The 27,784-nt window shown below is 34.8% G+C and overlaps 2 protein-coding genes across 2 annotated transcripts; both read right to left on the bottom strand.

Annotated features, from left to right (window-relative positions):
* Window positions 1-16,698: 16,698 nt before the first annotated feature.
* LOC105154124 (uncharacterized) lies at window positions 16,699-20,286 on the bottom strand. Its single transcript, XM_087407141.1, has 6 exons — window positions 19,755-20,286; window positions 19,471-19,636; window positions 19,105-19,358; window positions 18,768-18,997; window positions 18,377-18,681; window positions 16,699-18,213 (listed from the first exon to the last, which is right to left on the bottom strand). The coding sequence occupies exons 1-6, from the start codon at window positions 19,907-19,909 to the stop codon at window positions 18,124-18,126; spliced, it is 1,200 nt and encodes a 399-aa protein (XP_087263267.1). The 5' UTR covers window positions 19,910-20,286; the 3' UTR covers window positions 16,699-18,123.
* Window positions 20,287-20,433: 147 nt separating this feature from the next.
* Window positions 20,434-26,457, bottom strand: LOC105154036 (hypothetical protein). Its single transcript, XM_011069280.2, has 4 exons — window positions 25,691-26,457; window positions 24,763-25,080; window positions 23,923-24,124; window positions 20,434-21,107 (listed from the first exon to the last, which is right to left on the bottom strand). The coding sequence occupies exons 2-4, from the start codon at window positions 24,944-24,946 to the stop codon at window positions 20,963-20,965; spliced, it is 531 nt and encodes a 176-aa protein (XP_011067582.1). The 5' UTR covers window positions 24,947-25,080; window positions 25,691-26,457; the 3' UTR covers window positions 20,434-20,962.
* Between the last annotated feature and the right edge of the window lie 1,327 nt (window positions 26,458-27,784).

Here is a 27,784-nt window from a genome sequence, read left to right on the forward strand (position 1 = left end):
ATTAAATTTGGACTGCGTGGGAAAAAAAATTCTTATTTGTGAAATTCGAAAGTAATTGACGAATGCAGAATTATGTTCGTGTCTTGCTGCGCAGAGAAAAATATCTGATTGAAAATGAACGAAGAAAGAATATTCTAATTACGTCAATCAAAATTCCGGTTATCTCAACTACAATTTAGTAGATTTAAACAGAAAATTCTGATTCGTTCATTTTCAATTAGAATTCCAATTAATCCAACCAGGCATTTTTCTCAGTATAGATATGTACTGTTATCCGTAAATTAAAAAAAAATAGATAGACACATCCGAATAGATAGGCAAATAAATAAAGACAGATAAATTGTAGAATGCCACATTAAATGTACGTAAAATGCAAGCGGCGTTACACGGCGGGAATACGGGCCAATGTTATCGATCGTACTTTCCCCCGTTGCAATACTAAACAGACACCGTTGCAACGTGCGATCGGACAAAAAATCGCGAATGATTTAACACGCGACTTATTGCGTCGCGGACATTGCACGGATTTCCTCCGCTCTCGCTCGTGCCACGCGTGACTTATTTTCACATACGTCAGGTGTTTTATATAAGTGTTAGTATTTTGTATCGCGCGACACATGAAACTGGGCCAGGATCTAAGATGATTCAAAGTGGCGAACGTGACAACAGTGCGGTTACATTAAAGTGCGATGACTAACTTCGTAGATAAGAATAATCGCGCAGAAAACGCTTTTCATTTTTATTTGCATCGTAAAGAATAGAATTATTCCGTATCTACCGTATGTCTATCACGGTGAAAAAGAAAAGCATTAAATATTTCTGTGCGTGTATAACGTTCATCACTTTAAATTTGTTTTTATATTTTTTGTAATATAAAATGATTGCGAAATATGATGTAATAAATATCGTAACAATCAGTTTAGAGTATACGAGTCATGAAAGTAAAGAAATTCAAGATTGTGGCTTTCGCGGATGCGATAAAACTGTGAGTCACGCCATTTTTTAAATCAGTGATGTGCACGATGTGCATATCTGTGGTCTTGCAAACAATGCACGAGTGAAAAGCATGGCGTTTATTGGAAAATGTCTGATAAAGAGCTGTAATCTTTATAGAATTTTATCTATTAACTCACGTAAAACAGTACGATGAATCATAGATCTGATTAATTTATTTTTGATCTATCGTATCGATAATCGAACATCACATTCGAAATAATAAATCTTTTATAAGATTTGTAGGTAATAAATGTGTATCCCAATTATTAGTTGGAAAAATGAAAAGCAATTAAGAAAACTCATTAGTAATGGTAATCTAAACGTAGCGACAAAATAAAAGTGGAATAATTAATAAATATATATTTCATTATTTTCTTAAAAATAATATCGACAATTATATATCTAAAATATTTAGAAAAAAATAATATCCTTTGACAAAGTGCAACGTAAAATTTCAGTAAGTATAATCTAATAATAATGCTGGTAATAATAATAACAATGTTCATTGGATTATGGGTTTCCAAAGCATGTTCCTAGAGCATGTTCTCTACTTGGTAGTGTTCTCGAAGGAGACCCTAGCTTAAGAGGCTTCAAACATAACATCATCAGCGTTACATCAGCCCTTCCATCTCATCGGGATCCACCACTCCGGGTCGCATCGCAATCAATGGCCTTCGGACAAGATGGTTGGAGTAGCGACGAGCCGACACGCCTGGAAGAGGCTATCAATCATGCGGAAAAGCTGACCAAATAAACACAGTGGCCGATATATGCATCAAGTGTTTCGCGAGCGAACTGATACGTGCGGAGCTTGAACATGTTATACACAGGTGCGTGTATACTTGCGTGCATGATCGCGAGACGCGTACACGCGTGCTAACACACGTTGGCCGCGATGAAAACACGGAAGGAGAAGCCGAGTCGTTGTATCGCTAGACTGCCTGTCGCCCGTGACTTTATCGGCTTTTTCTTCGATATAACTATCGTCGCGACCGGTTGACCGGCCGACTGATAATATGATTCATTTCTCGTGATGCGCGTTAAATCAGAAGACAGATCGCGTTGTTCGAAGCTCTTTTACCAGCATTGGAAAATGAATTTCAGCTGTGGATACAGATATCCAAAGAACAATGGGTGCTTTCCATTTGATGATACAAGTCGACAAAAATCGACGCAAGTGTCGTTCTATCTTTGCAACTCTCTGAATGTCAAGAAGGATAGAAATGATGCTTGTAACGACTTGGGTCGACTTGTGTCATTAAATGAAAAGCACCCAATACATCCTACAAATACAATAAAACATCTCAGAGACATTATTAAAATATCATTTAGACATCATTATTACAGACGTCTTATCTCTTTTGTTCTTTGATTATAAGGTACACGTAATGCTATAAATGCTTTGACGCATTCTTCAATTGATAAATTTCTTTCTATCTACTGACATCTGATTATCGACACGATAAATCAATATTAACGCAATCAAAGATTGATAATTCACCTGATACTGTTACGTGAGTTAGTAAGTAATCATGGTCAATCAAATGATTCAAAGCATTTATAGCGAGACTTTAACCGCATCCATAGTCTTATGAGCAATCGGACACAGTTTTATAAAAAGAAAGAGTTCAAAACGAAGAAAATGAGAGCGCGAGTTATTAATAGAGTTGTTTTTACATCCTCGAAATAAAGGTTTTTGCTACGATTTCTTTTTCTAATCTAACCCGTAAAATGGCTGAATGCAGACAAGTCGTCTAGAAGCGCTTAAAAGCTGGAGTAACTGTGCAATGAGGTATACTTTACGAAGGTAGCACTAATAGCTTAGAGAGATGTTCCGGGGATGTGCGCGCTCGTGGGCGGAAATGGTATCGTAAAGCGTCTATTATGCTGCGGCCCGTCCTTTGTTCTGATAATAAAGACGGTGATGTTATTATTATTACTACTATTATTATAATATCGCAGCATGGAAAACACACTTGTTTTCCGGGTATCGTTACTCGAGAAAGCTTAACATGAAAGACTGTCGGGAGAAACTTGGAAGCAGGTTCATGGATAAGCAAAGGAAGAGTAAAGTAAGCTAAGAAATGATATTCAAGAAATATTACAGAGATTAAAGTCGATAAAAATATAATAAATCGTGTGTTATATACATACAATAAATTTCATTTTAATCGATTTTAATTAATCTTGAGAGTAGTTACGTTAACTAATATGTAATAATTATCACAAAAACTAAAAGTATTCCGAATTCCTTATTTCACTTTTATACTTGATATTTTAAAGTCAATATATGTACTTTGTGATTTTCCATTCATTCTTACATGGTAGTAGTCATATATCAGCAGGTAATCTATCGATAGATATGATAGAAACTTAAATTATAGTAGACGAATAATAGCAATAAATTGATAGATGGCGTTATCATTCGCTCATCGTTTGCCAATAGGATTGCCAAGAATTTTCACGCACGATGGAAAAATTGTTGAATTTAACAGCTGCGCCAGACTTCACTAACGGACCGTGAAAAGACTCAAGATGGCCCGCAGGAAGATTTAAGAAAAATATTGCCCGCGGCGCGTGTTTATGTTTATATTTTTCTTGCGTCGGGGAAGCTCTGAGAAACGCGATAAATATTAATAAACGCGATAAATATTAATACGTATTAATAAAAATAATTTAACCAGTCCCATCTCTTTTTCAGCAAAGATATACATATTAATAAAAATACGCAATACATATTAATAAAAATAATTTAACCAGTCTCATCTCTTTTCCAACAAAGATATACATATTAATAAAAATAATTTAACCAGTCTCATTTCTTTTCCAGCTTCGACCGTAATAGGCATTTTTCCAGTATTGATTATGTTTCTCACATATGCGGTCCAAAATAAAGATTCTTAATATTGTTTTTCAGCAAACTTAATTCGAATCCTGAAAAAAATTTGCGTTTGTTAACAAAAAAAATTGCAATATTCAGTTAACTTTTTTCTTCTGTTGCCTGGTCTATATATATCTCTTCCTTTTCTTATTATCCTCCTTCCACTTCGTTCTTTTATTCTGTCTTTTTCTTCGCCAGATTCCTGCGATTCCTATCTCCTCCTTCAATCGCCGATCCATCAGCCAACGAATCTCCGCAGCAAAACCCGTTTCTAACTTGTTTACGTCGTATTCCATCGCGCAACTCTACCATAAGATATTGCAGCGACCGTGTTTGATAGACGAAGAAACGTCCTTTTTTGCGCTCGGCTGCGAGAGCTCGCCCGCGAGCAACTTCTGTAATTCATGACGATCGGAATATATTCTATCTCCGGATTTTTCCGGAGCGATTCTCTCCGCGCTGCGAACAAGTCGCGCGCGCATCCCGTTTGTTCTTCATCTCGCGCGATCCACGCCTCGCATAATTTGCATCGCATAATCGGCGCGTCGTGTCGTTAGCATACCAGGACGAGTCACCACCGTGCGATGGAACAACTTGCCAGTGCCCCGTGGTAGCGTGAGTTATGACGGAAAGGGTTCAATTATATACGAAATTATTCGAGCGACGAATTTATGCGCTGCCCGCGACTGCCTCGGAATATAGTGAAGTGATATTAATTGCCGTGACAAAAAGCCAAGAAGTCGGGAGGAAGGGTTGCTTCGTTTGCCCTTTCGATGGAACTAATTGCCCACGACGATCGCACGTCGCAGACACGCGAGGATGTTCGAAAAAATACCGGGTAGGACGAAGAGAGAGAATTTAAGAAATGAGAGAGAGATAGGAAATTATTCATCAAAATTTCTCATAGACATATTCTTTTCTACTGGACAAAAGTTATACACTGAGAGAAAAAAAATTGTTGCAGCTGCCAAATTTAATTATAATTTATAGTCATTTTTCGGACAACTGTATATTTATAATTATTTTCATTACGAGAATATAATCAATTCAATTGCTATTAATAATCACATAATTTTTTAGTTATTATTATCACAAGCAAGTAAATTTAAAAAGAAATTGTATTCATTATAATTGCTATTGCATTTAATAAATAAAAATGTTTATTTTATTTACTATTTATATCTTAATATTTTGCTATATTAATATTTGAAATTATCATAATTTTTTTATGTTTGAAAAACTATCATATATTGTTATAGCAGTAATAACCATAAAAATTTTTATAAAATAATTATGATTGGAATTCCCAATCATAATTATTTTATAAAAATAATAAGGCTCAATAAATTTAAATAAATGAAAGAATAAAGAGCTACGAGCCTAAAATTTTAGGCTCCAATGACAACAAATGTAGCACGATAGCTTGTATCGCCAATATAAGATTTAATAAAATGAACGAAAGAGAGTTTCGAATAAGAGCAACGATGGATCTTAATGAATTTCTAAGAAGCTAATAATTTTTCTTTCTAGATCGTATTCCTTGGACTTTTTATTACGCTTCAAGTTCGTAAATAACCGGGAATTAATTAACCACCTCCAGAGCGAGAGTAAACAAAAATCTTCGCTTTCGTAATAAGGCGCGGTAAGCACAACTTAATTTATTGTTTTCTTGCTCGATACGCTGAAATCGATGCATTCATCATTTTGTCGTCTGTGTATGCAACATACACGCGCCGTTACAATCTCTCAATCGATCTTTATTTAAATGTTAACAAGTTGATGTCGAAATAAGATCTATTCGGCATATCCATTAATCACAATAAAATATAAGTGACAAGTTCAATGAATATCAGGTTTTTGAGTTTAATATTAAATTGCAAAATTCATTCTAATAAATCACGAAAAATTTAAAGTTTAAAAAAAAAAGATTTTACGCTTTGCACTCGAAACTTTCATTATAAATTATCTCGCTATTAACACCTCTATTTAATCCAATTCTTTGATGGTACATAGTATTAATTAAGCATCATTCTCGAGGGTAAGATCTATTCCTTGGGCAATTATGGATATAATAATTAAAAAAATATATTTATCAATCCGCTCTCTTGCGATCGACATCGCGATTGTTTACGTTTCAAAGGACGGCGCATGTACTGTGCATGCTGGCGGCCGATGATTGTGGTTCTGCGAGTAATTATGTTTCGCTTTACGACGACTTGTGAAATAGTCGCGGCGGGGTCTAAATCGCTCGAGTCCGATAATTAACGCCGTTCGATAATTAAGCGAGTTCGTTGGGACCGGACAGCCGTGGAGGCGGCCGAGGGAGATGAAACGGAACAGTCGCGTGCTACGAGAGCCGGTAAAGGGATAATCGGCTTATTTGCGCCAAAGAGACTCGCGTGTGTTTGTCATTCGAGCCACGCATTCTGTCGCAGTGTCTCCCAAACCAATTTCGCCATGAGAATTCCATGACGAACCGCGCAATACAATCCACGAGTTTTTTTTTTTTCTAACCTTTGTCTTCATCAGATACCATGACCTCATTTTTAATTGTTTCAAGAAATAAAAAATGTATATAAATCTAAGGTGTAAATCTACATTATTTTTTAGGCAGTACAAGTATTTCTCTATTTGCAATGATATAACTATGTTAAAATATCTTTTTTTAATATATGAACAATGTTAATAATTTTAAAAAATATTACGTATTATACAGTATGTCTCTCTTTGGCAAGAATTTTTCGTCTCATAATTTTAATAAGTAATTTTCGTATCTACTCTTTTCTTTGGCGAAACAATTTGGGAAACACTGTGCTACGTTTGACGACAAGTTTTATTCTCATGAAATGATTAGCCGTTTGCTAATCCATTGTAATGCTGTGTAGAAAGTAATTACAATTCGATCCATTAATCGGTCGTAATTTGATAAAATTTGCAATCTGGAGACACTGGTAGTGTCTCGGCGCTAAGCTATCGCGTAGAGACACTGCCGTAGTTATTTTACGCGAGCTGACGAGTTGCAGCAGATCGAGATTATCGGATCTAAGGACTGAACCGATCAAGTTCTAAATGTGTTCAATCGATTGCGACCCCCCCTCGGGATATACAATAAAATGGGTCGTTCTTTCGCTCTAGATTAAAAATTTACTCTGGATGGTCCTATTTTGATGTCAGATTCAGCGATTCAAAATACATAAGAATAACTGGGTTTCCACCTCAACACAGAGTACTTATTTTTTTGTGAGCCTCTGTTATTCTACATAGATTTTACCATACAAAATGCAAAGAATAGTCTTAGTACAAACAAATTAATGGAGCATTAATTCTAATTTCCAATAACAGACGAATAAATAATCTATTGAAATCATTTCATATATTATTCACCTCTTGGTTGCTCTTGGTTGTTCCGTTGCACGACGCCTTCCAGGCCTCCTCCTCCTCCTCTGAAACTGAAAGGGTGTCTCGATTCCGTCTGATCTCTCCATCACTGCTCCATCACAGGCACTCACACAATACTCACTCGCGCAGGTATGGTTAACTGCGATCGCGCGTATACTAATCACTACAATACAACAATCGCCCGGTACTTTGCACGATACTTTGTGCGGCACTCCCGACATGAATCGCACGCGATCCACGTCTCGTTACACCACGACGAGAAAACGACGCCGAAACTACGAAGCCATGATCCGCTCGACGTTCGCGACGCGACGCGACGTGCGTAGGTAAGTTAACGTAATGGCCGAATCTCGAGCGCGGGCAACGAAATCGGACGCGAAAGACGCGCAGCCAACTTCACTCGCCTGCCCGCTCCCCAACCGCGATTGTTCTAACCTGTTGCTCTCAACGACATTCTTATGCATTTTCCCGATTCTTATAACAAACATTACACGCTCGCGTTTTAGCGATTACAATCCTGTATGACATAGACAGAAATTAACAGTAAGATTGAAGGCAGATAAGCGCGCTGTATCGAGAATGCGATCGTCATTTCGCCAAAAGATACTCAAACAAGTCTGAATTAACGAATCGTAATCGAGGAAATCAAACGTCTCATAATCAGTGGCGCAATTATTGTTATAATTCTTACCTATTCGTTACATATTGCTTTCGTTCACATTTTCCTACCCGAACATTTTCCTACTGTTCACACGACGAAACGTCCGTCGCGTCGATCGAGCAGAGTGACCATAGCTCCATCCGAAGTTAGCTTGCATAAACTTGATCGAGTGCACTGTCGACAGACCGTATAGTGCCAACTTCAAATAGTTCGACCATGCAATATGTCCGCGCCTCGCGTCATTGGCGTCTCGAAGAATAATGCGAATTGCGACGCACGAAATGTTTCTCCACTGCGTTCTCCAATCGTTCGACCGTCCTCACGCGAACGACACGTAAGATGACGCGCGTAAACAACAAGTCCGTTACGCGCCGCGAAGGACATTACTTCGTAGTTCGTACGCCGTATTGCCAGTCGACTCGTCGCTATCTACGCCATAGGTATGAATGCGCGCCCAAATTATTTCGTCTTCATTTCGCGTCCCAAACTGGGCATCTATTATCATAGAATAAAGTCGGAAGGTGGATTCCAATCGGAATTATTCCGTTTTCCTCGGAAAACACAATAGAAATCTAGGGAATAATTGAATAATTCCGATCGGAATTTATTTCGATTTTGTTCCATGATAGGTGCTCTGATTGTCGAACGAGACGATACGATTTTTTCGTCTTTTCTCTCGCGTCATATGATGTGGAGAATATTACTCCACGTACTTCGAACATGTGTAAATTACAAGTCAGCGAGAAATTAAAAGTGCGACGCAAAATAATGTTTTTCGAATTCGAGCGTCGTTAAAGAAATAATTATTGTACTCTCTGTTCGTGTGTGTGTGTTGTTGTTATGCTGACCTGCAGGTCGAAGCTTATCTTCAGAAAGAGGACAGACCTATGTGAGTACAAGTTTCATATGCAATTAATGAAAAAGAGAAATGTAAGGAATTAACCATAAGCGATAATTGAACGATATATATTTATAAATTAAATTACGATTTACCAGTGAAACGAAGTTATGAAAGATAGCAACAACAAAAATTGTAAACAACTGCTTTTTAAATTTTATTGACGTACTTTGGAGAAATAATATCACGAAAGTAGCTGTAAACAACTGATTTTTAATTAACTTTTAATTAACTTGTGTCTGCAATTCAAATTTTAATATTCAAAATTTGATAAATGATAATAGATATTTAAAGTGAGATGGAAATAATTATGTTTTTATGTTAACATATTTAAGTTGTTGAATTTATTTTTGTTGAAAGATACGAGAAAAGCAGGGTAATGAGAAAATTTCTGTATGTAATAGGATATTCAAATCAGCACAAGTATAAGAACTCTCTTTGAAAACGAGGATAATTAATATTACTAAAAAATCTGAAATAAAAGGAGGAAAATAGTATATCCGCTGTGCATAAAAAATATTATTCTTTTACAACATTCTTTGCAATATTTACAGCATACATTTTTTTTCCAACGATAAAAATGGCAATATAAATTTTAATAAATTCTGATAAAACTCTATTAATAGAAACAATATGTCTATTATTTATCGCATTCTCACAGAACGAATTAATTTACTTACTAAATTAAATCGAGAATCGCCTAAGATAAATAAATTAACGATAATAAAAACATACCGACTTTATTGCTTCTAAGTGACTTAACCGGTTTTCCTTAACTCGCCATACCAAGCTGTGCTTGATGCTGTGTTTTGTGACAGTAGCTAATGATAATAGGAAAATATCTACAAGATATACAATTAACGTCTTTGATTATTTTAATGAGATAAAGAAATAATAATTTTGCTTTTCAATTAAAGGATTTTATACGGCATTTTACTTAGAGTCGCGTACGCACACATTAATTATCTTCTAAAAGCCCATATATTCCTTCAATTATCTCATAATTTTCGATTATAAATAGACGTACTTCGACGATAAATCGCAATAATTCGTCCTTTAGTCTATCATAAGAATGTCAGCATTATCGTGTGACGTTATCTTAAGCGAGCGACGCTGGAGATGAAAGTCGTTCAGAATTGGAACGATCGCAGAGGAAGGAAACTATAAATCTGCCGTTATTACAATTGTGCGTTATTTGGAGCACGAAGAAACGATTGATTTTTTTATAATTATCGTTACAATTTTTAAGTAGCAAACGTTTCTTGTCTCTAGCGATAATCATTCTGCCTAGATGTTGCGTGAAAATACTTTGATTTGCATTTCGATTTATGTTTTTATAAACATCATAAGCCGTTATGACTGAATTTCCATCCCGTTGCGTAGCTTTTTTTACAACCTTCGTAAACGGTTTTTAATTTAACGGAATTTAAGTGGCAAAATACTTAACCGGTGCATTCATTCCGTTAACCGTAATTATGATCCGCGGAAGCGAAAACGGCGATGTAATCGTGTGACGTGAAATGTACACGGAGTACAACGTAGGGGTGAAAGGCTAACAATCGTTAATTTGGTTCGAAAAGAATGAGTGGAACGATCGGTGGTGAGAAATCTATAATTACAGGGCGCTAAATTGTAGGTTCCGTTTGTGTGCTTCTTTATTAGAGGGGAATGGGTGCAATGACGATGAAAGTTTCATTCAAATTTAGAAGGCCCGAGAAAATATAATAATACCATCGTATATGAAAAAGTGTTCTTCCCAAAACTGAGAAATCCAAATTATTTACAGTGAGTGTAAAAAGTATTCATACACAGAAAATATTTTTTAAAAAAACTTTATTTTTAAAAAGTAAATATTATCCAGCGAGAAATAAGTTATCGAATTGATATTATCAATTTGACGTCGATTCGATGTTTAATTGACGCTCATTTCTTGCTGGCTAATTAACAATTTATTCATAAAGAATAAAATAGACTATGTATGTTTCTTAAAATTATATATACCAAAAAGATGTGTATTAATTGTAGAAAATATGTCATTTGAAAAATAAGCGAAAATTAAAAATTGTATTGGATGCTCAAAAAGTATTCGTACAATCGAGAAATTTAGCTTCTAAAATCAAGAATATATGCAAAATTCATTTGTTAATGTAAGAACAGAATGTATTCATGGTATAAAATTGCTAATTAATGTTTATTTTCTACAAATAAGACTATTTTTATAAAAAAATTTCCTTGTACGAATACTTTTTGCTCTCACTATATATATTCAAGAATTATGTTTATAAAAAAAATAATTTGTAATTATTTGACTCGTAATTATTACAATCTAGCTGTATACCTTTGGAAACAAGGCTATTCATGAATCGTTAAACAAACTTCAATAGCGACCAAAAAATGGTGATTTCTCGGGGTGACAAGTCTCGTTCGATGCACGCCCCGATTTTCCTCCCGCGACCGACAAGCAGTAGCCGGGGGTCCGTATAATTATAGCACTTTTTAAATGGCAGTCCAGCCCCGCACGCGTCTCTCCATTATGATGTATGGGAGTCGAATTTCGACCCCATCGGCCAGCCGCAGCAACCCCAACGTATTGTCGGCTTAATAATACGCCGCCGTGTACAAAGTGCGGGACTCCTTGCGCGTATACGTCACTGACACCATATAATCACATCTCGGGCGAGCGAGTGGTACCTCCCGGCCATGATTCATGCGCATTACGAATATCAAATACTCGGAAAGCGAGCAAATACCGCGGCCGCTCGCTATGAACCAGGGAGAGACATTAGGGGTGTCGTTTCGCGACTCGCACACACAACCCGACACAATAATCATACGCCGCGGTCGCGACTGCTTTCTGTTCTGTTTGCAGAAATTATATCATTGACATAACGACAACCCCGCACTTCTTTTACCTTTACGTATGATGTAATTTCATTTAACTTCTTTGCAAAGTAATAATTTCCAACGTGACAGCACCGTCATTATACATAAATTTTGGCGGATACAACGCGTTTCACGCGGTATTATTACAATGTAAACAATATTTTGCATTACGGAGAAAGTCGTGCTTTTTGCTCAATTGCTGTAACGGATATTCTACGTGATATTAATTTTGATATTAACGCAAGCATTTTCAGACTTCATCTATCATTTTTCTTTGATATATACAAGTAGTCTAATTGTAAAAATTTTGAAATCAAATCCAAAAGTTGAAATAAATAATCCAGAAATCATCGCCTATATAAATAATACATGCATTTGCAATTCTAATGAATCACGCATTGTTTTCTGCATAGAAACTCTGCTACGAGCGAGCGCCATAAAATATTGGTCAAGAAAAAAGTTTCTTCGAATATTTTTAATTCAAAATTGTATATACAATATCTTCGTCAAAAATCAACGAAATTTAAATTAAAAAAAAGGATTTTAAAACTTGAAATATCTACTTTCGAAAGGTTACTATATTTTTTGAGTTTCTGTGAGTTTGGTAATTTTTACATTTAAAAAACTATGAGCTGAAAAAGATGAACTTTTCTTTTCACTTTGAAGATCTCCCACGCCCAAAAAAAATTTACGAAAATTTTCTACCTACTACCTATCGTGAAAATTTGAAGCTTTCCCTACAAAATCATTCACTTTTTTTAAATGTTTCTATGATTTTTTTTGTTAGGTTATTTGCGAATTAAGTAAAGGAGCATTCTGACTTGGATTGCTCATAACTCCGATAAAAATCATTATACCGCAATTTAAAAAAACAGATTCTTAAAACTGAAACTTTGTTCTAGCGAATGATATAATTGTAACGAAAATTTCGCAGCACATGAAAAACTTTTGCAAAAAAATTTTTTTAAGTACGAAGAGACTTTTTCCCCGACTTAATAATTTCCGCCACTGCGTGTACCGTTTCTCGAACAAAATTATGGACCATCCTTAAAACGAGCGTGTTACTCGCGTACGTCTTTATCCCGCAACTTCTTCCCGATGTAAACAGCACACTTGTAAGTTTTTTTAACTGTTCTCGCGCGAGAGGAGGCCGCTTGATGGCAAACCGAGCCGAGAAAATTCGCAAAGCTAGCTGTATAAAGCTCGAGCATGGCTGACGTAACGTCCTCGAAGACAAATTAGCCCGGCGAAGCGGAACGAGCATCTAATCGAGCAGAGCCTAAAACGTCTCGAAGACGATGCTCTATGAAGATTGCCAGCCCCCGAGGCCACGAACCGCCACTTACAAAGTATTATCCACGTTAGAGCCGGGGTTGCCCGTCGTCTTTCACTCATCGTCTACCTTTCTTCCTCTCTCTCTCTTTCTCCGTCTGACTTCAAGGTTTCAGCGCACCTAACTTCTTCCTAGAAGGTATCAGCCGCTTCGTTCTTCGCTCATCTTGCGCGGCACGTCGCGATAATTTCCTTCGCGAAAGAGTTATGATGTTGCTGCGCCGCGCAGAGATTTCATTTGTTGATGTATCGCTTTGAAAAATACTTTTACGTTGTGCGCATTAGAAATATAGTTGCAAGAAAAGGAGAATCTTAATTTTACGATTTACACTGGTATCGTGTATTATTTTTAACGATAGATTTTTTTTAAATTAATTCTTGTATAGCAAACATTTCGGGAAGAAAATAATTCACTAGAATAGTTTATCAACATTTACTTTGCAAAAAAGCTTCTTCATTCTCTTGTAATTCGAAATATGTATTTTAGAAAAATTATCATAAACGCAATTTTCACACTATGCCTTACTTTACACGGTTCTATACCCGTAATCGAATTTACCGATTCACCGTATCTAAACTCTGCCAGCTCTTTTAATTAAAAACCAGCAAATCCCAGCAGCTGACAAGCGATCGACGTGACGAACCGAGGGATGTTCTTAGACCTCTGTTTGCACGCCCCTTATTCGACGATCTCGAGCGAAATCCGTAGCTTCGGTCCAGCCGCATAATCTCGGTCGCATTAAAGCGTCTGGTCGCTTTAAAAAACCCGATCCTGCACGTCGTCGTTTGGCTTTCCCTGTGACACTCGTTTGGCTTTGCGTGCAAACTCGAAGCAGCAGGGGCGACGACATAAAAGAAGAAGGAAGTAGTCGAATGTGAAGGAGGAGGAAGAGAACTGACGGGATAAAAGGTAGTAGAAAAAGAACGAAAGAGACGAGTAGAGAGCACCCTTCGGCGATGATACGAAAATACTGACACGCGTCTGACGATTGATCCGCGACACGTGTCCTCAATGCTGCAATCAGCGTGGCTGACTGACGTTGCACGGTACAACCCGCAGCCGGATTCATTATTTATGAACGATTTGAAAACTGATCTGCCGAGTAAAGTGCTTTTTTTAAAGACGGGGGAGGATCGTCTGCATTAACGGCGGTAACTGTGGGTAAATTTTGCGCGTTGACTAAAGAATTGAGGTTTTGTAAGTGTGTGTCTTTGTTTGCACGCGTGTGACAAACACTGCCAGTAGTAAAAATATTTTAAAGAAGACTCATAACAAATATCAAAAGCCACCATAAGATATCAAGTAAATATATAAAGAAATTTTAATTACTTTTGTAAATTTTTACGTCATTTATTTTTGTTTTTTTTTTATATTAAAAGAGACTTTTTTTTTTAAAGAAGCAATAGAGTATAATACTACGTCCATACCGATTTATTACTGTTTGGCCATTCGTCTTGGCCAACAATTGGCACGTATCTGCGAGGGATAAGGAAAATCTGGCGGACAGTGATAGTGAAAGGTGGAGGGTATCTTTTCTTTTGTACCGTCAGATACCCACTTATCCGGTGGTTTGACCAGCACGTCAGGATTTCACGGGCTTTCGAGGACCCTAGCGCGAATCGTATGTAGTAGGGAAGGACCGCCGAAGGACATGAATTTTCATTCTCACCGAATTATTCTGTCCATCAAGCGACTGGCGGATGGGCGGAAGGGAAAGAAGGAGCGACGGGGATTCAGTTTTCAACGAGATCTACGGTCGCCGCGGTCCTTTTGTGCAGGCGAATTGGCGTCCTCGGTCCCGGTGACAAAGATCCGATATCCCGAATTGAAAAGTCCATCGAGAAGAAAAGGATAGCCCGTAGTATATTGCGACGGTAAGATATTGGGGCATTGTGAGCAGCTCGTGGGGAAAAATATACGGCTAAATAAGATCGCGGCAGTGTTTTATGGTTGCGCGCGCGATAGGTGGGTGTATTCGAGAATTTATGTCTTATTTTCGGGCCAACTCGAACGTAGTAGCTACTACAGCCTGATTAAATCACGAACCATTAAAGCTGCTTACTAGGGTTTGATTTAACGGGCTTTGATTGTAGCCAACGCACATATATATCTTGCATAAACTGCGCAAACTTTCCTTACTTTAATAACGCAAACTACGTATAGCATTTAATAAAAAAGTTAATGTATACTCTAAAGAAAATCAGTTTATTAAATATACAAGTTTTATCTCTTTTAAAATTTAATTAGTAGAGAAGTGCAACATTTTTCTTCAATGATGATATTATATGTCGTATCTTTCTGCCTTTCTATCTTTCTTCTTTGTCATGTCGATCACTGGCAAAATGGTAGCGCTCGAGTTCATCGCAAATTTAGAAAACCCTCGCAAATTTCACTTCTCGGGTCGACTATTCGGAGATCACCAAGGATATCTTGTTAATTCACCCTTCGTGTCGGAAAAACTCGGTTCTCTTCCCCAGCATGGCTTCACCTGAGTGGCGACGGCGACGGTGGATTCGTCCACCTGCAACGCATTTTTCACGGGGATTAGCCGCCACAATCGCCATCTCCCCGACCTCCCGGACTGATCCTTTGTCGCAGCTATTGCGTTATGCGTCGTAGAACCTCCTTTGCATCGGCACTACCAATTCGGGAGGATTTGTTTCGGCACTTGGGGTGTGGTAAGCCGACATGAGACCAACGCTCCGACGACGGCGGCTGCTAATAACGAGGAATTATCGTCGCGATACAATGAGCCCGCGGGAAATCCTCTTTGATGTCTACCACGGAAAATAATGCCGCACTAATAGGCACGAGATTATGGCATAGACGACGGAGATCGTTGCAGATCGTATCCTCTCCCGAAAGGGAGAGGGGGGCTAAACCTGTTACAACCTGCTACTATGCCCCATTGGCGTCATTTAACAGTTCTCAATCTTTTCCCATTCAAAATTGTTGTAATTGTTTGTGATGTCACTCGAAAATTCTAATACATCAAAGTCTCTTTACCAAAAAATTTTTCTTAAACATTAAAATCAGATATAATATAATATACTTGAATCAGTTATTAATTGCATAACTTTGTGTATTATACTTTGTACAACAGATTACGAATCAACGGTTACTAGATTTCCGTTACCTCCTATATTTTGTCCCACGTGTTGCGATGCGTGAAACGAATCTTTGTAAAGTTCCTACATGCCACGGAACATATCACGCGACATTGGATGTATCAGAAGGCTAATTGTCTTCCGCTGTCAGTTGCACCCCACTTGGTCCTGTCCAAGGCACACGCCCCTCTGGGCTACGGCATCGCCGTGGACTCTGGCCACATCATTTCTACGTCTCCCCCCTGCATCGAGTCAGCGAGTTCACGAGCGTAGTGCACGCCCCAAATTACACGCCAGAAAGGATAAAATAATTACATGTTGTCTGCCGCTTTTTCGACGTTGCGCGTCGTTCTATTTCTACAGCGTCACCGAGCGGTGAACCGCTATTTGGAGAAAGTCATACGTGAATTTTGCAGCTGCGAGCCCGCGTGACAAACTTTTCACACCGAAAATGGAAAAAAAAACATTGCAACTTGGTATTCTCTTTAGGAACTTTAATAACAATTTTTTTTTTATAAACGATGGATTCTTTGAAAGTAATTTTTTCTTTTACGAGGAAATTTATTTTTTCATGTAACTTTTTAAAAATTAAAAACAAAACGCATATAAAATCTCCAAATATTTTATTTAAATTTCTTGATTATTTAAATCTCGAGAAATTAAATCATTATTTGCCGCATATATGTTATCATCAGTCTGAATATTCGTATAATCATCGTCGAAAGAACTGTAATGCAGATTTAACGAAAAATATATACATCTCTGACTCATGTATATTTCAAGCTGCAGGTCGAGTAATTCCTGTATTTGTTCACGCACGCAAGCATATATGAGAAACGCAAGGTGTTGCTATCATCACATGAAACGCGAGAAAAGAAAACACGAGTCAGACAGCAAAACCTCAAATGAATAGGAAGAGTTTCAGGAAGACCGCGTACGATCACCTGTCGAGCAAGTTTCGACCTCACGTATTAAAATTACTGAGCTGTAGCGGGAAAGCTATACACACAGTTGCTCATAAACGTTATCGCCTTGCTTTTGCAAAATTCATGATCGTAATCGAAAATTATTACGCTCAAGGGGGATCGCGTGTCAGTTTAGACCTAAGCGGAGAATCTTCCGGTAAATATATTGTCTGAAACGGCATTTCATGAGTGAATGCCAAGAATAATTCATAATTCCGGAAATCATCTGTATTGTGTTTTCTGCTCATAATTATTGCAATAGAAATTTCGTATAAATGCCGCAAGATGTGTTTTCTTTTTCATTTCAGAAAACAATACATAATATAAAATCAATCACTAATAATTTTTGAAAATTTATTTTAACAGAATGTATTTTTATATAAACTTTAATATATTTTATATTTAATTAAGCTATTAATTTTCAAATTATATTTTTCAAAAAACGTACAAAAGATAACTTTTCAAAAGATGTAAAATCATTCATTGTGAGAAAAGGTCAAGCGGAATAAACCAAGGATTTTGTCCTTTGAGTTTGCGAGAATAAAATATGCTTTGTCGTATAGAATGGTAGAATGGTGTTTGCCAAATCAAAATTGCATTTCCAGCTGAGTCTACAATTTCTGGTCTCTTGCTGACTATGCACATCGATAGCGTGATGTAATGGATGAAAGGATTGAATAACTATATAATATTGAAAAGATGAATACAACATAAAAAAAAAGAGTTGAATAGCTTGTTCACTTTCTCGTCTATACATATATCTCGTCTATATATCCCATTATGAGCCATTTGGACATAGAATGTAAAATATAAATTTAAAAAATACATATTTATCAGTGTTTACGGATATCAGTTGATATATAACAGTAGCAATAAAATTAACTTAATCTTTTTTCGGATCACATATGTAACATCTCGATTAATTTATAAATAAAAATGTATAGCAATAAATAATCCTAAATATTTGAAAATTTATTTGTAACGAAAAAATTGAAGAATATTAATGTGGAAACTGAAATGTATTGTGAGATACCAAGTCCGAAGATTCAGGAATAAAACGTAAAACGTGAACAGCTTGAGCCTTCGAATCCTAGAAAATATTTTATGTTTCAATATTTCATTTCATTAAGCATATAAAAATTATATGCTTATATATCGCTTGTTATTTATTTTCATTATATTTTTGTCTTTTATTGTTTTTTACTTTCGTTAATTTTTCTAATTGTAGACATAATAAAGAGACATTTTATTACCTGAGGGAAAACCAGTGGAGAGTCTCGTGGAAATGTATTTACATCAAAGTCTCGTAAGTCTGACAGGGATTTAGAAATTCTACTTTTCAATGGGCGACCATTCGATTCCTCATAATCTGGGAAAATCATTCGTCCCGAGTTTTCCAATGTATTTTCCCTTGGAAAGAAGCTTTTTCCGCGATTTTGATTTGTCAAAACGGAGAAATCGAACTTTAGCTTGTCCGTTCCAGTATGATCAGCTTCCGTTCCGGCAATATTCGGCGGCGGAGCATTCCGTCTTCTTTCTTCGCGAAGTTCCGAATTATCTGTCAAGAAATGAATGTGATTTAACTCGTACAAAAGCATGAATTATAAATGTCACTTGCGACAAATCTACGATACAAACCTCTACCTTGCAAAGCGTAAGATGATTGAGAATATCTCTTACGTCCGCCTTTGTTGAAGAACTGAAAGAATCCACCATTATGATTGTTCAGATAATGCAACAGTTTGTCGGGATTACGCGGACATCTCGGAAATGCGCGATAACACATTGCTGGATTTCCATTACTGCTATAACCCAAAACGGTAGCTCGAGCAAAACTTAATATAGGAGATGCTTGTGCCAGTCCAGTGAGCCACCTAGTAATATAAAAAAACCACCTAATTATTTATTATAATGAATTAATGGAATGCGTCATATGTTATTGTAAATTTTTTAATTTTGTATTTTATGAAAAAATACAAACTGCGCGAAAATATTTCTTCCAGATTCTTCTAAATATTGCTCATTGTTCTCCGCTTGTTTATATTCTCCCGGAGGATTTCCACTCGCCACTTCACAGAGTATTCTCGATACGCATTTCAGATCATCGTAGCGAGAGATTGATGACATAGCATTAAAGATATTTGCTCCAAGACTACCAAATTGATTGAGAGGATTGATCAGCGTATTTAATTGATAATTTCCAATATTAAAATCTAATGGGACATTGTTATAATCCTGTAAAATATTTTAAAAAATATCAATATACTAAAATATTTTTAATGTATTAATAAAAAGAGATAAATTTTATATTGTCGAAATATATTAAAAACATACAAGTTGAACCTACCGATGGAACTTGGGCAATATTAAGTAAATTTGAGATTATATTTCCATAAGGAAATCCATAAGAATTTTCTTCGTAATCTGACGAATCCGTTTGACTTGTTCGTCCTATAATTAATGATTGATCTTTATTTTGAACGAAATGACCGATAGCGAGTTCATCCATGCATCTGTATGATTAATTGAACATAAACAATAATTAGATGACTTTTTATTATCATTTTGATACAATTTTCATTTAAATATTTTTTTCGATTTACTCTAAATAGAGAATATTGTGTTACTTACCGTAATAAATCTGTTACATTGTAAATCTTTCGAGGAACATCAAAAATGCATTGAGTATTGTCAGATGATTCTTGGAAATATTGTGAGAAATGTTCGGCGTGAGCTTCGGAATATAAATACAAGAGGCACCAAACGAAGATAAATTTACTTATCATTTTGAAGTATAACTGTAAACTATTTTTATTTTTAATAAATACAAATATCTTGATAGAAGTAAAATTTAGTAACTTTACGGATTTTTAATGCACTGTTAAATATAATATATCCAATATTAAAACACTTTCACTCTAACATCCTATTATATAAAATCACCATAATGTTAACGTTCTTTGCAAACGATACGAAGCGCTTTAATAAGAAATTTATGTCTAATTATGTCACGAATTTTTATTTATTTCAATTTTTTATTTGTATAACAATATAATCGAATTTAACTATTTCTTTCATAATGCAAACGATCGTCGCCTTTCTAGGTTTCGAACCAACTGAAACTTTCTTCGAAACCGATTCTCAGTTAGCTGTTTGGTCAGAAAGACGTGGGTAGTAATTCGTCACTATAAGCAACTCTCACTCCATATGTGCGTTTCGAATCCGTGTGTGTACATCAGTGGACATACTGCCAAAGAACACGAAATGGCACAATTTTCGTAATAACTCTTTGAAAATAAGAGGATTCATGTATGGTTTCTTAAATGTCAAACAATTTATTTTCACATAATAACAGTAAATTTTGCATGCAATGGTGTATTACGTGACGTTATACATTGATGAGAACTGTTTATGTCATGGACAACGAATGAATACAGCGAATTGAAGAAACACGAAAGAAAGAAATACGAAATCACACAAAGTGAAGTGAAAGATATGTTTGAGAGAATTTATAATTATGCAAATAAAATATTAAAATAATTATACATTTGCTGTATTATATAATCATATATTTCTCGTGACAATTTTTTTATGTATTTAATTTGCACTTCTTGTTAAAAATAATTTACGATCTATTTTAAAAGATCAATTGACTAATAATATTAGAAATAATAATTTAATAATAAAAAGGAATTATATCTTTCATACAACAATTACGATTATACAAACCCATGCATCGACATTATATAAAAAAAAAACAGATTATAGTTTATTTTGAAATCGCGAATATTTCAAGTTTATGGCATCAAGATTTATGATTTAATTAAAATTCTAATTCTTCACTTCTTATCGAACAAATTACTATCGCAGGCTCTGCTTCTCTTTGCCAATAAGTGACATAGCTTCGGATTGCCAATAATGTCACCCATAAAGACGCTCAGCAAGTAATTCTCTTTCATCGAGTTGGACGATGACTTGTATTCCCTGCAAGATCATAATGACTCAAATTACTGATAATATTACTTCTATACTGGCTATTGCATTATGTAAATGTATATTAGAAGAGAGATTCGATAAAAGTCTTCCTTTTGAAGAGAAAAAAAATAGAAAGAGGAAAAAATAGAAATACGATAAGAATACGATAAGAAATATAATATTTCTACGCCTAAGTATATATACATATATATGTTTGTTACTGCGTCACATCGCCTATAAAACAGGCTCTTATCGCTTAGTCGTCATTATTTTTGTCTACGCGACATCACTATCTTTTCTAAATGGATTCCTAATTTCTAATGACGCCACTTCTCTTACAATCCTTCCATCGTCGATCGCTTTCCCCAAGACTAGTCGGAGAAGGCGTCTGGGATAATCTTTGTCCCTCATACATGGTCGGTTAAGTCCGTCTAGACGGTTAGTTGCCGTCAATCTCCAATTTATCTACTCTTCTTCTACTCCTACGGATCTCTCAGTCTCCCGCATCTTGAATATTCCTATCTACTACGTGAGGTGCTCGCACGTTGCCGCAGGTGACGAGGAGGAAACCCTCGAAAGTACGAAATGCGTCTTGGAGAGATGCATCGTGCGTCGACAGGCACGGCGACACGTGCTCGCTATCTCGAGTCGCGGGGCATTAGGAGGTCCGAGATAAGACGACAGATCCTCAAACCTACAGATCCAGATACCAAGTCATAAAACGCAGCCTACTTGGACACGCAGGTGAGGCACGAGAATGATCAGAAGAGAAGTCAACGATGAAGGGTGACGATGAAGAAAGAGAAACAGCTATCAGAATGCATTAGAGCGCCTGTGGAAGCACCATTAAAGGCTATCAACTCCTGGCGTTACTTACAACTGAATTTAGTGTAAGCTTCGTGAAGACGGAGAATGGTTGCACGGAGCGCGTAGATGGTAGCAGGGATTTCTATTAGATCTCCCACGGCTGCGTGAAGAACAAGGGCAGGAAGGAGGAAAAACTTGTCGCCATTAACGGAGAGCATCTCTGGGTACACTCCTTTTAAGAATTTGTAGATCGTATCTTGATGTTATCGTCGCCACTATGATCTTACGACGCATTACGTCTCGACCGTCTTTGATCGATTAAACGTTATGTGTCATGCGTCTTCACAGATGGGGATTTAATTTTTGTTTCTAATTAGAAAACATTTTTTTTCTTTCGACAATTTGACAAATGAAATATGATATAAGATTGGTTACGGAATACATCTGCTTTAATATCTTACTAAAATATAAAATGATTAAACAATTTGCACTAACGTGTTAACAATTTTAAAATTTTACTTTAAGTTTTAATTATTTATAAGGTATGTTTAATTTTACATTAAATAATTTCTTCGAATTTTTCTTAAAAGAGATTCAAATTTATTGAGATTTATTTCGCATATATTAAAAAGAAAAGTCATCTTTATTTATAATAGAAAATTATAATTTTTTGCCTTCATTTTTATAATTTAATATTTGTTACTAATGCCATAATCTTGCAAAAGTGAATAAGTATCTATTACATTATATATTTATCATACTAGGGAGATTAAGACTGATTGTCGTGACTAGGATTGATTGTCAAAATGCTTATAACTCAAACAAGACAGAAGAATCTCTTTTCTTGACTGTAGATTGCTGATATTAATTTATTGTAAAATGATTTCCACCACAAACATTGTATATATCATTTATAATGATTTTTAAGAAAATGAAATTGGCGAGTAAATTTTTCTTATCATCTATTTTGTTGTCTGACAAGTTGGCATTATTAATCGCGGTATCCTATATTCATAGAAAATGACATGTCTTAGAAGATTTTTGTTACAATTAATTAATCATTATCCTATGACAAAGTTTGTAAATACAATCTCTTTTATTAAAAATGGCTATGTGGGGTAGATTGACGACGTTAGGTGACAATTAATTTTAATATTTTTAGAGAATACATTTTTAGAGAATATACTTACAAATTTATTATATTTCATATATTATAGATATGTATATATGTTTTTCATTTTTCATATAGAAATTACGGTACAAAAACAAATTACGTATTTTATAATTAAAATAATTATTTTATTTGTATTAATACCATAATTACTATTATTTCTTAAAATATAGAACTAATATTAAAATAAAAATTTATTTTTTATATGTGTTATCCATAACAAATGTGCTACTGTCAATTCTAGAATGTGTGACAATCAACCCAGGGGTTAATTGTCACATTTTCGTATAGTTTCATAATTAAATAACTTATTTTTATGATATAAATTCATGAATAATATTTGTTTTAATACCTAAAGAATGTAGATATATATTATAATATATATATTATACGTATATATAATATTTCAAAATCAAATATCTATTTTTTTCTAAAAATCATTAATAAAAATCTGTGATAACCGGTCTCTCCTATAGCATTGCGCAAGACATTGGCATGATGGTATTTCGTTACGTATTGTTTTAACGAATTTGTTAAAAGAAAAATCTCTACCGATTGTACAATATTTCCTAAATAAGGTAAAATATTCATCCATGAAACCTGATTTCAAGATATAGATTCTTTCAACCATGAACTTCAGAATCATGATTGCGTAATGCAATGAAAGATATATAATGCATGCTCCCTCGTCCTGAGTAAGTCGAACGTATATTTCTTCAACTTTTTTTCCGAATATTATAATTTCTTTTTGATATTAGTTGAATATAAATCTTCAGTATATTACATATTTATTAAAATTATCGGATAAATTAAATAGCGATTACAATAATACAGTTTATATCATACCTGAATACTTCATTCCAATTAAGAACGCGTTCCCAACTTCTTCTTTGAAGAGATCGTTCCGCGTACTTGACACAAATTTTCTCATAGATGCAAACATTATTTCCGAATTCAGCTACTAGCTTCTTTTCGACTTGGTCGACGTCTAAGATCTTTTCGTCGTATATCAAAGGATGTGCTCGTTTCACTCGATTGACATAAGTATCTAAGAATTCAAAGAGAATACTTTTAAAAGTTTACGAAGTAATGTAAAGACTTGATTTAGTTTATTGAAATTTAATAACTGTTTATCTATGAAGTTAAAAATTTTTGCTATTTTTTGCGCATAATATAATAAGTAACATAATTTTTTTAAATACAATGATCTTAATTTGTTGTCTTAATTCGTCTGATAATTATAAAGCATTTAAAATTTCGCTGTAATAGCCTTATTTTGTTTTAATTCTTGGCGTATTCATTTAACGGTAAGCAACCTCGGTCAATTACTAAGTCATTACATGGCTTCGTGATCGGAGAGAGAAGTTGTAACAAGTGGAACACTTTCGTTTTCGCTGTTCGTCGATTTGAGTCACGTATCTAGTGAGCTAATCGCGGAAAAGGCAAATAACCTATGACATGTAATCTTCTTGCTTTCATGCTCGATGAACCATTAATATTGGTAATATTTTTTTACTAATCTTTATGTTTTCTCTTTTGTCACTTCAATAATAATCTATTCGCGCTCTCGACGATCATTATAACAAAAAAATATGGTCATATAATATGTAATATATGAATATAGTATGCAATATGTGAATATAAGAATTACATTATTATAAAATATATATTTTCTGTATGCATTACCTGGACTTAAAGCATAAGCGAGCTTCTTGAGGAAGTTGACGATTCTTACACTTGCTATAATTATCGGAAAACCGATCAACTGCACCGGAATTTCGAAGAGTGGTTCGTTTTGACCGGCCACTGTGACAAGTGTTAATACCAAGAAGTAGCAACCAAAGCGCAAGAATGTCCGCGGCAATTGCATTATGTAGTAGAGCTAAGACATTCGTTAGTTATTGTAAAAAGTGTTGTGAAACCAACTCGACTGAAACGGACGTTGAGATTAACTTCCGCTATTGTGCGTGAATAATACTTCTTCTTTCCGTCGTGCAGCTTTCTCTATTTCACATGAAAAAAAATACTTTATATTAGTGTACATGTAAGGAAATAATCTTCCCGTTTATAATTAAAAGCGCGTTACAATATAATTTATATTTTACAAATATTTTCTTAATTCATTTTTTAAATTTATTTTTTCTATGATTGTTACATACTCAGAGACAAGATTACTTCGATTTAAAGAAATTTTGGTTAAATGAAAATATTTCTTTGATTTGATTTTCTTTTCATTGTGACAAAATTATGATTTAAATGTCATTTCTTAGATTTGAACATAATTTTTTTTAAATCAAATAAATTTTATTTGCTTTTAAAAAATAATGTTTAAATCAAAGAAATTTTTTCACAAATTAAAGAAATTTTTTTTTTAGTCGTATAGCAAAAAAACATTTCTTTAAAGCAATCGAAGCAACCTTTTCTCTGGATGCAAAATTATAAACTATAAAAATAATGCAAGAAAAAGCATCTTATACATGAATTACATTATGCGTTATGAAAATTTTTCAATTAATCGAATCCTTCATTTTTTTCTTCAATAAAATTCTACATTTTCTACTATTTATGAAACCTTAGTCACGCACTTCACATAGTTCAAATCATTCAATCGCACCTTCACGAATAGATCGACCGCTGTTATTTCAAAGCACCATGATTATGCAATTCATAACAGATGCGTATACTGCACTTCTACCGCACCGATATGTTTTCCCGTTCAATCATGCAAACACGTATCACCTGAAACACGCACTTCAACTACGTCAATGTACCCGCGTGTGACTTTGCATCGGTCAAAAACTCAGCAGCCTACAAACCGGCGGTTGCTTGCTGCTTTAGTAAAAACTTGTTGCTGAATGTTCCTCAGAATACGAGGCTGTTGCTCATGCCAACGAAGAGAAAGTGATTGCCCCTTCCCGTTGCCGAAGTCTTCGATCCAAGCTGGTTACATGTAACATTTAATACATCATTTCGAGGATTTCTTCGCTTTTTTTCATCATCAGATCATTGAGAACAAATTTCGCAGACATAACTTTTGTAACTGGTTCTTCCAAGGTCGACTTGCTGATGCAAACATTGCACGTATTACGTTCTATTTAAATTGAGCTATGATGTACTTATTCTTTGAATCAGTGGATAATCACTGATATTAGTACCAAGTATGCCACTGGTATCAGTGAATGAAATGTGAAATCCCTAATCTAACTAATATTTATTGTGATCTAATTAATCTTGTTTTAGTGCATAAATTTAATGAATGATATTGGAAGATTGAAATTAACGTGCAAATATCAATATTTTATATAGTAAAGTAAAGAACTCTTGTAATAAAAAAAAAAGTTAATACATCGACAGGGCAATAAGAATCAAATAAATAAATATATCTAATTAAAATTAAAAAGTTATAAAAACATATATTAAAGAAAAAAAGAAACAATTATTTTATACTTTACAAATATTCAAAATAAAATCTTTCTATTACAAAAATTCATATTACAAAAATTCGTATATGTTTCGGCTACGAGATTGAGCCATCCTCAGATGAATATAAATTATTAATTCTTTGAAAAATAATGTAAAACGCAGTAAATTATAAGTGAAAAAAGTTAGAAGATCTTGAGAGTCTAAATTAGTATTTTAATTATAATGCTCAAACATTCTTTCTTTTTTAGTTGAACTTCATTGATTATCCAGTGTCAAATATGTCACTGGGTAATTAGTGACTATTCACTGATTCAGATTTAGACAGTAGATATTTTCTAGCAAATTGATATCACATATTTAAGTTAAACTTCGAGAAAGCATTTTCTCGTAAATTAACACTAACGTTAAACGTTTTTCGTAAACGATTTTTTAAATTCTTAACAAGGCAATTTGAAATAGGACAATATTTTTCGAAACTTCGTGATATTTTATAATTGAAAAACTTTTGGCGTTTTTGAACAAGTATATTAAAAAAGAGAGATCGAAAAAAATTCTTTCTGTCTCATTATATGATAATCATATAAAATTATTCGAATAATTTAAAGGATATTATATACAACACGCAGCATATACAAAGCGAAATTTATTTTTATTACAAGTTATGAACGTTTCAAAGATTTATATATAATAATACAATGTACAGATTATAAGTTGTTTAATTTATTGCTTAATGATTAACGTTTTGCTTTCCTTTCCTAGCTATATTGTCTTATCTTTAAATATCAAAACTTCAATTATATGCGCAGTGCACAATACAAGCGTTACGTGATAGAATGTAATAAAAATGTAGGCCAAGTATTCAAAGAATTTTTTAGCGATTACAACAGCCTATCAATGTCTTAATAGATTAAATTAATAATTAATCTCATTTACTAATCATCCGTTATTTTGAAATCGATAAAGTTTTCTGACCTCACCTCTTTGTGGCTGTATTATGTATAACGACAAAGGAGCTGGAAGTTGCAGTTGGAAATCGCACGTGGCTTGGCATCGATGCAAGAAACGTCGATAAACTCCAACGACGATATCGTGCGATAATTTTTGTGAGAATTCCAAATGTGTCGCTGGCTGTTTCGGAGGGCAGTGAGGACGGTTAGTGGCGCGGTTTCATCGATATTACATCCCGTTTGTCCTCGCGTATCGCTCCAGCTCTAACTGCTAACCGAGACTCTTGGCATGATCTCGTTTACGATCGCACGATTCGTTGGAAAATGTCCACTCGGGA

Source organism: Acromyrmex echinatior, chromosome 6 (genome assembly GCF_024713525.1).
Source record: "Acromyrmex echinatior isolate Ae372 chromosome 6, ASM2471352v2, whole genome shotgun sequence".
Lineage (NCBI taxonomy): Eukaryota > Metazoa > Arthropoda > Insecta > Hymenoptera > Formicidae > Acromyrmex > Acromyrmex echinatior.